This window comes from Thermobia domestica, chromosome 7, assembly GCF_964235325.1.
Source record: "Thermobia domestica chromosome 7, izTheDome1.hap1.1, whole genome shotgun sequence".
NCBI lineage: Eukaryota > Metazoa > Arthropoda > Insecta > Zygentoma > Lepismatidae > Thermobia > Thermobia domestica.
Genome location: NC_137460.1, coordinates 157,626,584 through 157,642,671, shown reverse-complemented (window position 1 = coordinate 157,642,671; position 16,088 = coordinate 157,626,584). Strand labels below are relative to the sequence as shown.

The window sequence follows — 16,088 nt, the reverse complement described above, 5'->3', positions numbered from 1 at the left end:
TTTGGAGTTCAGAAGTGTTATCGTTTTTGTCGAGCTATATTTTATTGGAAAAACCAAAAAACCACGATTAAAAACTTCATACGAAATTGCATAGAATGTGCCGAAACAAAGTTTACGAACCGTGCTATAGCTAAGCAGGAATATCATATCCAAGCGGCCGTACCCCATGAGACTCTGGGGGTGGACCTTATTGGAAAATTGCCACCCAGTCAGGGATATTATTATATTTTGTCGCTAACAGATATTTATGCTCGTTTCGTTACTTTCCTTCCACTGAAAAAGGCGCATACTAAGGAAATAATCACCGTATTAGAAAGACGATACTTTCATCTATTGCCTTACCCACAGGAATTTTTATCCGATAAAGGACCGCAGTTCCAATCTAAGTTATGGCAGGACTTTTGTAACAAATACAAAATTAAACATAAGAAAACTTCCAGTTATTCCCCGCAGGCTAACGGCGTTACAGAACGTAGCCATAAAGAACTCAATAGGTTAGTTAGATTATGGTGTCATGAGGATCAAACCACTTGGCACAAGTACTTAGTCAAAATTCAGGATCTCCTAAATAATTCATATTGTTCCAGTATTGGCTGTACGCCTGCGGAACGCTTTCTTAGTTATTCTGCCGTTGATAGCTATAGGAAAGTGTTCCCATGGCCCAAAGAGTTAGATTCCGTAGATAACCGTTTCCGATACGCTGAAGTCGAGGTAAAATTAAAAAGTCATGCTAAACAGTCGTCAAACGCTATAAATCTGCAAGAAGGGCAATTAGTGATGTTGAAACTGCATAACTTATCCTCACTTATAAAGCATGAGTCAGCAAAATGGATGAAAGTCTATACCGGCCCGTTTTTAGCAGTTAAATTATTGAAAAATTGCCCTGTATTACACAATCTAAAAGGTGAAAGTATCGGAACTCACAATTTCCAAAATCTTAAGCTTTTCAACTGTACTGAGGACAAAAATTGGGAACTTCTATCTCAATACCCAAAGTGAATGTTACACTGTCTCATTTGAGTGTATGAGAGTATGAGTGAGTAGTTAGTTTATTAGTATTAATACATGTTAATTCTATTCAACAAAATTTTGTTATTCAAACAAAAATTCTTTTTAACGACGCCGGGGAACTGTAATATGCCATTACAGTCTAATGATATTATGTTCTTAATAGGAGGGTGCCCGAAATTTTTTGCACCGACTGTACCTGACGTTTAACAAAAAATTTCTGGCTGTTCATATAATTCGTAATATTGTTCATTATTCTATTTCAAATTAACATGGAAAAACTGTAAAAAATTCATTGGGAATGATAGTTTTGGGAATCAATATCTTTATTTATATTTTAAATTAGTTATAAGTCTTGCATATGTATATGTAAATGGATTATTACAATTCTTACGGTGTCAGTGCTATCCGAAAATATAGGTCCACTATTGGACGGAACTTTCCAGATCAAATAACCAATCTAAAATTCGACAGAATTTTCAGGACCACCCTTCACCTCTCTTTTAGATACCTAGGTCCTTCTAAAATCTAGTTTAATCCAGATTTTACCAAATTTTATTCGTTTCAAAGCCCCACCGCCAAAATGCTTAGTTTTGATTGGCTGATAAACCCACGCTATGATATTAGGGCGCAATTATTCCATTCCATACCGGGAAATTTTACTGACAACAGCCAGATTCGGATCTTCTCGATCATAAAGTTGAAAAAGGAGTAGAAAAGCTGCAAACAAGGTAATATTTGGGAGTTTTTTAACATCTAAAATCTCTGGAAGTCTCGAGGAGCCATGAACTGTTAAATTTCATAGTCAAAACTGGACTAAAAAAGGCTGAAATAGTAAGGGCAATATAGTGACGCCATGTTTTCATCCACCGATCGTTATGGACAGGATTCCGAAGTAGTGTGATTTCTGTTTTCTTTCCTAAAACCGGTTCAGAAGATCAGTGTTTCCCCTTATATTTTCACCTCCAATTTTCCTGATAATTGAGGGTTACAAGACCTGTCCATATATAGATTTGTTTATGTAGGTAGTGAGTGATTTCTTTTTTACATACATGGCGGTATTTAATTTTGTGGTAGTTAGAATAGTAATCACAATGCACGTGTGAATTATCAGTAAGGGCTCCTATCTGACTCCCAAATTGGGAGTACGGCTTCCAGCGGGATGAGTTGAACATGTAGTTTGTTCCGGGTTCCTGCCCCTTCAGGGCAGGGGTCCTATTGTTAGCTAATACTTCGATATGTCCCCTCAGGGCATTGATTAAACAGGTTGAGTAAAGAATGTGATTTAGTAAATATAAGGGCCAGTTGGCCCTGTTCATTTCTTTCCTTTTCCTTTCGAGCCGATTTAACATGGTAAAATATGAATGTTTTCTGTGTATATTTATTAGTATAACATGTATTAATGTAGTGTGTAGTATGAATGTGGCATGTATGTGTTCGTAATGTAGAAACATGTTCTAGTAGTAGTAATTGTGGTAGTTAAGTGATGAAAGAGTGTGTGATATAATTAAATATGGACAGTGTAGTATTTACTATACGATAAATTTTTTATTATTCCGTCATTAAGTGAACTCATACACAATATTTAAAAGTGAACGTAATATAGTATAATAATTCCGTGTACAAGGTCACATTCAGTTGTTCAAGGGTTGATTATATCGTCGCTAGCCCTAGTGTCAAAAGTCAGTACTAACCGCCATTCTTCTGTCGAGGTGCTTAGTGATTTAGTTTTCATGAAAATGACCTTTCTTTCCGAAATAAAACCTAGAAGGTATAATTCACAGCCCATATGAATGTACAGTTAGGTCAAGTGACCCAAAATTAATATATTCTGAAAATTTCAGCATTCTGCCTAGTCTAGAAATCGAGATATTTAAGTAAATAAACAATACGTAAATTTTTAACAGAAGTCGGGCGATATGATGCTAGTTCTTCGCTTTGAAATTATAATAAATGTCCATTTTTCCTTCGTGGCTGCAGAAGTTCATTGTTGCTGCAGAATTTCATAAACATTAAACATTATCGCAGATAATTCTAATTTCAGTGAACATACGTAGGATTTTGTTTTTTTTTCTTTCTTCTTAATAAAGCTACCGAGTATTACATAGTATTGTGTGTGTGGTGAAAGAGTCTTGAGTTCGAGTGAGGTTGTCGTGCGGTGATCGGAATGTGAAATGTTTGTAGTGATTATAGATTTTAAAGTGTTATGATGAAATGTGTATATAGGCTGGGCGTAGATAGAGGAAACAGGGTGTTTGTAGAATATAGCGTCGTAGCAAATGAAAAGAATGATGATATGAATATAATATGAATATTAATATGAATATGAATATAAAGTATATGAATATTGTAATAAATGAATATAGAATATAGGACACCCATATAGTTAAATATATAGTAGCCCAGTGAATATTTCGCCGCGTGTTGATATATAGATATTGAATAGATACGTGTAGCTACAAACATCTCAAGTTCTGACCCCTGCACCATGATATCACGCGGACCGGAGGGCGATATATAGTCGGACTATGGTAATACTTTGTAGTTTAATGTGTTATAATAATAATCAACCATAGTAATACCATCTGATAGAATGGGTAGCATCATATAATCGCAGACTAGACATATTGAATGATAAATTATGAAAGGACAATAGTAGTTATACAACAGAGCTGTAGTGAATCATATCTTCTGGTCGGTTTTAAAAATAAAATGTACCACTCCGTGAGATTTTTTTTTTCCTTCACGTTACCTACTCAGGCTAGCTTACAATGTTCATGGAGGCGACGGTTCTGATAGGGTTACAGAATCAAAACAATTAATTATTGAAATTTATTCCCGTACCCGGGCATCAACCTCTTCCCCCTTGAATATTTTCGTTTTCTTTTCTTAGTTTTTAAACTAGATAGTGATGGAAATTAATCGATGCCTCAGAATTTAGCGCATTCTGCGAAGGGGAGCTATCGGTGAAGTTTGGCAATAGAAATCACCGATCCAAAATCCAGTTTATTTAATATTTTTTTTTATTTTGGCAAATCATTAATTAGGGATATCTTAGCTATTACTTTTACTCTAGTTTCATTACTGTTCTAGAACCACCCTTTTGGCATGTTAAGAATATTTTGGCTATGGATTTTGTTGAGAGCGAAATTCGACTTCTATCTTTGTAGCGTTAGTTATTTCTCACTTAAGTCTTTGGCGCCCCTATTCTTCGTCTTCCTTCTTCTCTATCTATCTCTCTGTTTTTATTACTCCGAGATTTTTTTTTTCAAATTTTCAACCTTCCCCCCCCCCCCCAAGATTTTGAACTTGTTGCTTACAATTTATTTAACGTAAAACTCTGATCTGAAATTACCAGCTGAGACGTTGCAAGACACGATTCATGGATAAAGTAGATAGTGATTGGGTCCTCCATCACATTTTGACCTATCGCTGAAATGAACAAAGACTTAGTATTTGACGACACTTCGATTACGTTCTTTCACCGTCGTTCCTCTTAAGTTTTTTTGTTGTAATCCGTTGGTCACTTTCCTTTCTGTTTTGGTTTTCGATTACTTTGTAGTTAACCTGGGCCCAGAAATTGTACTTTGGTTTATCTAGATATATCTTTAGAAATGCTCTGTGTTACGTGCCTGCCTCACAAAGTTTTTTTTTCATGATTTAAGCACGAATTGATTATATAAAAGTGAAAAATTTATAGATGCGCGGTATCAGGTAGAAAAGCGATTTTCTTTTTCATATGTAATGTCGGAAGTCATTTGTTTTGGGACAATGTTTGCAACCTTGTAAAAAATTTTATTATTGGGGTGATTAATTTAAATGTGTGCGCATTTATTGAATATAAATATATATATATATAGAGAAATGAATACGTCGAAATGTATATGTACTTAGTATGTGAATATGATTTTAAAGTAAAAGTATGATATTAAATGTATTATGAATATATGTAAGAGCGCTCGTGTCTGTCCCCCTAAAAGTGTATTGGTTGCTATAGTTTGCCAGTGAGCTTTCCGACGTATATAAGAATGTAGATTTTGTCAAGAATACCGCCGTCCACTCAAGTAATTTTCCTTTTCTTTTGAAACTTTTAGGTGTATTAGAACTTATATGAGTCTCTACCTCACATTGGGTAATAAAATATTAATGATTTTGAGCGTTCAAATCACAAATCACGCACTACTCATAGTGTCCAAAACATTTCGCTCCATTTAACTTAGTTTGTGTTTATTTATATATCTATATATATCTAACTATTGGTTTACAAAAACCATTCATCGTCTATATTTGGTTTGTAACTCATAACAGTTTATGTCTGCAATCGCACACTACGACGCTTTACCCATCTAGGGATTTTCAGAAAATAACTTTCACTAGAGGATGTTTCTCCTCTTAGACGATCCATTTCCAAACTTATTATTTGAATAGTTTTAAGTTATTTATTTAACACTGGGACACGTCATGAGACCTTTCTTTAGGACCACTTTCGTATATATGTATATATGATTCGGATTTTAAAAAACGATCTCCCGCAGGTGTACGGAGTATGAAGGTTTAAATTGAGGATAAAAAAAACTGGTCAAGTCACAGGATACATATGCAGGTGAGAAGGATTCAAGGTACACTTTCCACAATGGTTTTTGGTTGGTAGTTCAGGGATAATATTCGTTATGATATGGGTTACGTTTAGACCTGCCGTTACTTTCCAATACATGCCATTACAGAATTACATAGGTTATTAATTACATTTATTCAAAAGAAAAGGAAAATTACTTGAGTGGACGGCGGTATTCTTGACAAAATCTACATTCTTATATACGTCGGAAAGCTCACTGGCAAACTATAGCAACCAATACACGTTTAGGGGGACAGACACGAGCTCTCTTACATATATTCATAATACATTTAATATCATACTTTTACTTTAAAATCATATTCACATACTAAGTACATATACATTTCGACGTATTCATTTCTCTCTCTCTATATATATATATATATATATTTATATTCAATAAATGCGCACACATTTAAATTAATCACCCCAATAATAAAATTTTTTACAAGGTTGCAAACATTGTCCCAAAACAAATGACTTCCGACATTACATATGAAAAAGAAAATCGCTTTTCTACCTGATACCGCGCATCTATAAATTTTTCACTTTTATATAATCAATTCGTGCTTAAATCATGAAAAAAAACTTTGTGAGGCAGGCACGTAACACAGAGCATTTCTAAAGATATATCTAGATAAACCAAAGTACAATTTCTGGGCCCAGGTTAACTACAAAGTAATCGAAAACCAAAACAGAAAGGAAAGTGACCAACGGATTACAACAAAAAAACTTAAGAGGAACGACGGTGAAAGAACGTAATCGAAGTGTCGTCAAATACTAAGTCTTTGTTCATTTCAGCGATAGGTCAAAATGTGATGGAGGACCCAATCACTATCTACTTTATCCATGAATCGTGTCTTGCAACGTCTCAGCTGGTAATTTCAGATCAGAGTTGTACGTTAAATAAATTGTAAGCAACAAGTTCAAAATCTTGGGGGGGGGAAGGTTGAAAATTTGAAAAAAAAAATCTCGGAGTAATGAAAACAGAGAGAGAGATAGAGAAGAAGGAAGACGAAGAATAGGGGCGCCAAAGACTTAAGTGAGAAATAACTAACGCTACAAAGATAGAAGTCGAATTTCGCTCTCAACAAAATCCATAGCCAAAATATTCTTAACATGCCAAAAGGGTGGTCTACTCAAATACGTAGACTCAAGGGGCGTCCTGCTGCCAAGGATGCAAGTTCTGTGTCCATCAGATCCCAATCCCACAAGAGTTTGGTTGTAAGATTGAAATCCGAGCCCCGTATCCGGCCCAAACCAGCAGGATAAAAGAAGAGGGGGAAGGGACCAGGTAACTGCGTCCCAAATTTTGAAATCTCTAATTAAGTAAAAAAAAAAACATTCGACCCCTCAGATGAACTAAGGAGGTTCTAGAACAGTAATGAAACTAGAGTAAAAGTAATAGCTAAGATATCCCTAATTAATGATTTGCCAAAATAAAAAAAAATATTAAATAAACTGGATTTTGAATCGGTGATTTCTATTGCCAAACTTCACCGATAGCTCCCCTTCGCAGAATGCGCTAAATTCTGAGGCATCGATTAATTTCCATCACTATCTAGTTTAAAAACTAAGAAAAGAAAACGAAAATATTCAAGGGGGAAGAGGTTGATCGCCCCTGTCACGGTCGCCAAAATTGAAAGAAAACGTTAAAAAAATAAAAATATGTAAACGAAGGGATGCGATAGCTAAGCGCAATATAGAGGAGTCGCTAAAAATTAACTTTCTTTGAACGAGAACGATTTACGAAACATCATCTACTAATCGAAATCATGATTATTCTTCAATAAAGTAACTTCCAATAAACCTTTTGTTATTGTTAATTATTCCATATCGGACTCCCGAAGAAAACTCATCGAAACAACTTATTGACCGTGCCAATAGCGACTACTCTCAATCATGACTCCGTTTTCTTTCATTTAGAAATAGGAAAGAAAGAGAAGAAAGTAGAAGGGTAAAAGAAGGAGGTAGGTAAAGAAGAAAGAAAAGAAATAGGGTATTTTAATAAGAAACAGATTACTGGATAATTCCGGAAATATAGTAAGAGGTCGGGAAAGTCGTTGAAAGATGAATCATTCTAAATGTTATTAACGACTAATCAATTTTGGAATGCTTCGGAATAGACACACGTTCCCTCATACCACCCAGATCTAGCTCCAGGCACCACGATCATGGGGTTGCCCAGACCTAGACCTGGAAATGAGAAAAGTGAAATTTAATTCTTTGTAAAGTTATTCCAACCGGTGATTGATAACCATCCAGCATCTGAACTCTGTCCTCTAGGATCGACCATACATATGAATTAGCCAAGGAAAAAAAATCAAACTTATAAACTCAATATAAATTTATGTATCGTATCAATAAGAATTTCAACTTCCTGGAAGAAAGATGTCGTATTTAGGCTCATCCTGCTATTTTTGTTTCACTTCTAGAGCCGATTTAAACCATTAGTAGCGGCCTTCATGACCTAGGTTATTTACCTTAACACATATGTTAAAACATGATACATATATTGCAGATGTTAATATGACAAATGATATCACACAAATTACTTAAATTAAATCCATCATGCATTCACACGCTCACTCACTCAGGACAGTGTATATATGTTTAAAGGAAACCAACTAACTACAAAGATACAAATAGTTTATTACATTCATAGTGAGAAAAAAAAAATTAATTACAACGAAAATCTTAAAAGCACAAGTTCTTGGTCATATATTAATAGAGTACATAGTGTTATATTTTAGTAAATTTTATATATTCAATCATCTTGACAAATAAAAATAATTACATATATTGTATCTTAGGCATGCTAAAGCAAAATTATGATTTGCGACATACGCAAAGGAGACACTTATTTCACTTTTTAAAAAAATATGAGCAAAGAGGAAAGAAAGAAAAAAAACTTTTAGGTGTATTAGAACTTATAGGAGTCTCTACCTCACATTGGGTAATAAAATATTAATGATTTTGAGCGTTCAAATCACAAATCACGCACTACTCGTAGTGTCCAAAACATTTCGCTCCATTTAACTTAGTTTGTGTTTATTTATATATCTATATATATCTAACTATTGGTTTACAAAAACCATTCATCGTCTATATTTGGTTTGTAACTCATAACAGTTTATGTCTGCAATCGCACACTACGACGCTTTACCCATCTAGGGATTTTCAGAAAATAACTTTCACTAAAGGATGTTTCTCCTCTTAGACGATCCATTTCCAAACTTATTATTTGAATAGTTTTAAGTTATTTATTTAACACTGGGACACGTCATGAGACCTTTCTTTAGGACCACTTTCGTATATATGTATATATGATTCAGATTTTAAAAAACGATCTCCCGCAGGTGTACGGAGTATGAAGGTTTAAATTGAGGATAAAAAAAAAAACTGGTCAAGTCACAGGATACATATGCAGGTGAGAAGGATTCAAGGTACACTTTCCACAATGGTTTTTGGTTGGTAGTTCAGGGATAATATTCGTTATGATGTGGGTTACGTTTAGACCTGCCGTTACTTTCCAATACATGCCATTACAGAATTACATAGGTTATTAATTACATTTATTCAAAAGAAAAGGAAAATTACTTGAGTGGACGGCGGTATTCTTGACAAAATCTACATTCTTATATACGTCGGAAAGCTCACTGGCAAACTATAGCAACCAATACACTTTTAGGGGGACAGACACGAGCGCTCTTACATATATTCATAATACATTTAATATCATACTTTTACTTTAAAATCATATTCACATACTAAGTACATATACATTTCGACGTATTCATTTCTCTCTCTATATATATATATATTTATATTCAATAAATGCGCACACATTTAAATTAATCACCCCAATAATAAAATTTTTTACAAGGTTGCAAACATTGTCCCAAAACAAATGACTTCCGACATTACATATGAAAAAGAAAATCGCTTTTCTACCTGATACCGCGCATCTATAAATTTTTCACTTTTATATAATCAATTCGTGCTTAAATCATGAAAAAAAAACTTTGTGAGGCAGGCACGTAACACAGAGCATTTCTAAAGATATATCTAGATAAACCAAAGTACAATTTCTGGGCCCAGGTTAACTACAAAGTAATCGAAAACCAAAACAGAAAGGAAAGTGACCAACGGATTACAACAAAAAAACTTAAGAGGAACGACGGTGAAAGAACGTAATCGAAGTGTCGTCAAATACTAAGTCTTTGTTCATTTCAGCGATAGGTCAAAATGTGATGGAGGACCCAATCACTATCTACTTTATCCATGAATCATGTCTTGCAACGTCTCAGCTGGTAATTTCAGATCAGAGTTGTACGTTAAATAAATTGTAAGCAACAAGTTCAAAATCTTGGGGGGGGGGAGGTTGAAAATTTGAAAAAAAAATCTCGGAGTAATGAAAACAGAGAGATAGATAGAGAAGAAGGAAGACGAAGAATATGGGCGCCAAAGACTTAAGTGAGAAATAACTAACGCTACAAAGATAGAAGTCGAATTTCGCTCTCAACAAAATCCATAGCCAAAATATTCTTAACATGCCAAAAGGGTGGTCTACTCAAATACGTAGACTCAAGGGGCGTCCTGCTGCCAAGGATGCAAGTTCTGTGTCCATCAGATCCCAATCCCACAAGAGTTTGGTTGTAAGATTGAAATCCGAGCCCCGTATCCGGCCCAAACCAGCAGGATAAAAGAAGAGGGGGAAGGGACCAGGTAACTGCGTCCCAAATTTTGAAATCTCTAATTAAGTAAAAAAAAAAACATTCGACCCCTCAGAAGAACTAAGGAGGTTCTAGAACAGTAATGAAACTAGAGTAAAAGTAATAGCTAAGATATCCCTAATTAATGATTTGCCAAAATAAAAAAAATATTAAATAAACTGGATTTTGGATCGGTGATTTCTATTGCCAAATTTCACCGATAGCTCCCCTTCGCAGAATGCGCTAAATTCTGAGGCATCGATTAATTTCCATCACTATCTAGTTTAAAAACTAAGAAAAGAAAACGAAAATATTCAAGGGGGAAGAGGTTGATGCCCGGGTACGGGAATAAATTTCAATAATTAATTGTTTTGATTCTGTAACCCTATCAGAACCGTCGCCTCCATGAACATTGTAAGCTAGCCTGAGTAGGTAACGTGAAGGAAAAAAAAATCTCACGGAGTGGTACATTTTATTTTTAAAACCGACCAGAAGATATGATTCACTACAGCTCTGTTGTATAACTACTATTGTCCTTTCATAATTTATCATTCAATATGTCTAGTCTGCGATTATATGATGCTACCCATTCTATCAGATGGTATTACTATGGTTGATTATTATTATAACACATTAAACTACAAAGTATTACCATAGTCCGACTATATATCGCCCTCCGGTCCGCGTGATATCATGGTGCAGGGGTCAGAACTTGAGATGTTTGTAGCTACACGTATCTATTCAATATCTATATATCAACACGCGGCGAAATATTCACTGGGCTACTATATATTTAACTATATGGGTGTCCTATATTCTATATTCATTTATTACAATATTCATATACTTTATATTCATATTCACATTAATATTCATATTATATTCATATCATCATTCTTTTCATTTGCTACGACGCTATATTCTACAAACACCCTGTTTCCTCTATCTACGCCCAGCCTATATACACATTTCATCATAACACTTTAAAATCTATAATCACTACAAACATTTCACATTCCGATCACCGCACGACAACCTCACTCGAACTCAAGACTCTTTCACCACACACACAATACTATGTAATACTCGGTAGCTTTATTAAGAAGAAAGAAAAAAAAAACAAAATCCTACGTATGTTCACTGAAATTAGAATTATCTGCGATAATGTTTAATGTTTATGAAATTCTGCAGCAACAGTGAACTTCTGCAGCCACGAAGGAAAAATGGACATTTATTATAATTTCAAAGCGAAGAACTAGCATCATATCGCCCGACTTCTGTTAAAAATTTACGTATTGTTTATTTACTTAAATATCTCGATTTCTAGACTAGGCAGAATGCTGAAATTTTCAGAATATATTAATTTTGGGTCACTTGACCTAACTGTACATTCATATGGGCTGTGAATTATACCTTCTAGGTTTTATTTCGGAAAGAAAGGTCAATTTCATGAAAACTAAATCACTAAGCACCTCGACAGAAGAATGGCGGTTAGTACTGACTTTTGACACTAGGGCTAGCGACGATATAATCAACCCTTGAACAACTGAATGTGACCTTGTACACGGAATTATTATACTATATTACGTTCACTTTTAAATATTGTGTATGAGTTCACTTAATGACGGAATAATAAAAAATTTATCGTATAGTAAATACTACACTGTCCATATTTAATTATATCACACACTCTTTCATCACTTAACTACCACAATTACTACTACTAGAACATGTTTCTACATTACGAACACATACATGCCACATTCATACTACACACTACATTAATACATGTTATACTAATAAATATACACAGAAAACATTCATATTTTACCATGTTAAATCGGCTCGAAAGGAAAAGGAAAGAAATGAACAGGGCCAACTGGCCCTTATATTTACTAAATCACATTCTTTACTCAACCTGTTTAATCAATGCCCTGAGGGGACATATCGAAGTATTAGCTAACAATAGGACCCCTGCCCTGAAGGGGCAGGAACCCGGAACAAACTACATGTTCAACTCATCCCGCTGGAAGCCGTACTCCCAATTTGGGAGTCAGATAGGAGCCCTTACTGATAATTCACACGTGCATTGTGATTACTATTCTAACTACCACAAAATTAAATACCGCCATGTATGTAAAAAAGAAATCACTCACTACCTACATAAACAAATCTATATATGGACAGGTCTTGTAACCCTCAATTATCAGGAAAATTGGAGGTGAAAATATAAGGGGAAACACTGATCTTCTGAACCGGTTTTAGGAAAGAAAACAGAAATCACACTACTTCGGAATCCTGTCCATAACGATCGGTGGATGAAAACATGGCGTCACTATATTGCCCTTACTATTTCAGCCTTTTTTAGTCCAGTTTTGACTATGAAATTTAACAGTTCATGGCTCCTCGAGACTTCCAGAGATTTTAGATGTTAAAAAACTCCCAAATATTACCTTGTTTGCAGCTTTTCTACTCCTTTTTCAACTTTATGATCGAGAAGATCCGAATCTGGCTGTTGTCAGTAAAATTTCCCGGTATGGAATGGAATAATTGCGCCCTAATATCATAGCGTGGGTTTATCAGCCAATCAAAACTAAGCATTTTGGCGGTGGGGCTTTGAAACGAATAAAATTTGGTAAAATCTGGATTAAACTAGATTTTAGAAGGACCTAGGTATCTAAAAGAGAGGTGAAGGGTGGTCCTGAAAATTCTGTCGAATTTTAGATTGGTTATTTGATCTGGAAAGTTCCGTCCAATAGTGGACCTATATTTTCGGATAGCACTGACACCGTAAGAATTGTAATAATCCATTTACATATACATATGCAAGACTTATAACTAATTTAAAATATAAATAAAGATATTGATTCCCAAAACTATCATTCCCAATGAATTTTTTACAGTTTTTCCATGTTAATTTGAAATAGAATAATGAACAATATTACGAATTATATGAACAGCCAGAAATTTTTTGTTAAACGTCAGGTACAGTCGGTGCAAAAAATTTCGGGCACCCTCCTATTAAGAACATAATATCATTAGACTGTAATGGCATATTACAACCGTGTGCTACACTTATATTTTATCGTGTTCTACTGTGATTGTGAAAAAGAAGCTAAATACGAGTATCAGTTTCTATACGAACGGTTGTGTATCCGAACAGGTACTAGTATTAGAATTTCAGGTAGTTATGTAAGTACTGTATGGTATGTTCCAAGAACGTCCTATTGGGATCACTACCATTGATTTCTTATATACCAACTTGGGGCAAGATCCATGAATTCGTACTAGGTGTTCTTAAAAACGTTTCTACCAGTGTATAAAATGACTATGCAGCAATTTCTGTGAAGGTAACTAACAGAATAACTTGAAACGATAAGATAATATATCAAGATACAAAACAAACGAAAAGTTTTTCAACTTTCTTTTTTTAAAACAAAGGAATAAATGCAGTTTAAATATTCACATTCGTTAACAAAAATTGATGTCCTCTCATTGTCCATTTGAAGGTAATGTACGTATGTTTATTTTTCTGGTTCCGGGTTCAATACTTGGTAGTGAACAGAATATTTTGTTGCGATTGTTCCTGCATCTAAAGCATGTGGAGAAGTACGTGTATTAAGAAGTAGCGGACGTTAGTCTAAAAAGCCAGAATTATTTTAGTAATCGGAGTCGTGTATATTACAGTGTTATTATTATTGTGTCATCATCATCAAACAGAATAGAAAAACTAGATTTAAAAAAATTGTGAAGAAAGTTTTAAGTTATTTAATACTCTGAAATATAAAGGAAAATAAAAGCAAGAATAGTAATGGGGAAAATAAGCTTTTAGGAAGAAGAAAAGTACATTTTGTGGGTCATTAAATAAAAGAGAAAACGGGAAAATCGCGACAGAAACCCGGATACTGCGAGAAACCAACGGATGGAAAACAGCTGGAACCATCAAAATGTGTGTGGAGATCTAGAAAATAGATTTGGTTGAATGAAAAGCCAATAAAGAACTGTTAGAGCAGATTTTTTTTTTTTTTTTTTTTATACTAGTGTATAATACAATAGCTGGTGGTAGAAGATTAAAAAAAGAAAAAGAAAAAGTAACTTATGTACAGCATTAGAAAGGCTAATCATTACATCAAAACCAAGAGATTAGTAGAAGACAGTGGTTCATGGAGGAGTGTAAATTTAGGGCAAGTTACGTGTCAGTGATGGGAAAATACCTTAATGACGTTAGTAAAAAATTGTTAAAAACAAAATGATTACAAAATATTGCCTTTAGACACATTTCCTTTATTACTCTACTCTTTTGCTAAGTTGTAAAATAACCCACCTAAAGGTTTAGTATCTTCAAATAAATAAAAATAAATCAAAACTGTGAATTCATTTGGTAACAAACTGCAACGAACATTCAATTCTACAGTACAATTGTGTAAAGTTTTAATGATAGAACGTACAACGTCCTTCCGGCAGGACGTAACGTCCTAAAAGTCCTACCATGTTTATAAATTAAAGTACTTTGTGTACTTCAGCAGGACATAGAGTTCACGTGGTGGAAAGAGCATGAACTCTAGTGTTAGCGCAGAAAAAAAATCATGTTGGTACGACTGGCAAGACGACGGCTCTGTACAAAAGTACTCACGAAAGAGCTTTCCAGAAGGACGTAGGCGTGTACGTTCTATCATTAATGCAGTATTTAATTTGATATTGTATGTTATAGTATAAATTAATACAGGGAGTTAAATGATAAGTAAATTCAGTAATGTAATATTTTTTATTGATTTTGCAGCGTTGTAATGGAAATGATTTCGCAAAAGTCTCAAGGGAAACAATGAAGAAACTTGCCTTAATTTCGCAGAATCGTGTGCAGTGTGTACCAGAGTCATACAGTGATAATGAAGCAACTGGATTTTCTAGTGAAGACGAATTTTCAGATGATGAGCCTCGAGTGTTGTGTGTGGCAAATGGTATTGACATATATAGATGTAGAACAAGCCAAGGTGCTACTATCAAAGTGGACGCTATTCCTGAAAAAAAATTGGACGAAGTAAGTGAATTTTATGTGTGTGACTCATGTGGAAAGTGTTACTGGGATGGTAGCCACTTCGATAAGTTTTTGAAAGGAAAGCAAGATGTACTTGCTGATTGCTAAAATGTATTATTTTATTAATGGAACTGGATTACAGGTATCATTCCCTTTGAACTTATCTTACTATCATTTTATCATAGTGGTTCTGCGCTGCCCTGACTTCACATGCTAAGTGTGAGAATCATCTTTGTGTGATACACAGTTGTTGTTTGTTATTTCATGTAAAAGACATGTATTATTTTTAATGCTTATATTTTTTATATAATAAAAAGAAGGAACTCTTTATTTTCTAAGGTAAACAGAATATATTTGTCTGATTATTAGAACTGATGTATTAAATTTCAAAAACCCATTTATAAAGTTAAACGATATACCAAATATTAGAATATTATCTGCCTCTGTTATATATGAATGCATCAGTATTATCCATGTAATATACAATTATAGAACAGTGGTAGTTATCACAGAACTTTACTTATCACTATTTGATCGTGAACAAGCTACATGTCCGGAAGGATAATCTCTCCAGTGTTTTAGGACTTCCCATGCGTATAACAGTAAGAGTTCCTGAATTCCGAAGAGAAACAACATGCCAACATTGTACACAATCATAGGTATTGGAAAAGTATGAATACCAGACACTCATAGGTATTGGGAAAGTATGAAATAC

General features: G+C 34.4%; 1 protein-coding gene across 3 annotated transcripts in view; it reads left to right on the top strand.

Annotated features, from left to right (window-relative positions):
• The window catches only part of Nbr (exonuclease mut-7 homolog), a 134,975-nt gene extending 119,253 nt beyond the window's left edge, over positions 1–15,722 (top strand). For all 3 annotated transcript variants that reach the window (XM_081765485.1, XM_081765483.1, XM_081765484.1), the window contains exon 16: positions 15,119–15,722. In XM_081765485.1, the coding sequence (XP_081621611.1) occupies positions 15,119–15,481 (363 nt within the window). In that variant the 3' untranslated portion in view covers positions 15,482–15,722. The remainder of the gene's footprint in view (positions 1–15,118) is intronic.
• The last annotated feature ends 366 nt before the right edge of the window (positions 15,723–16,088 follow it).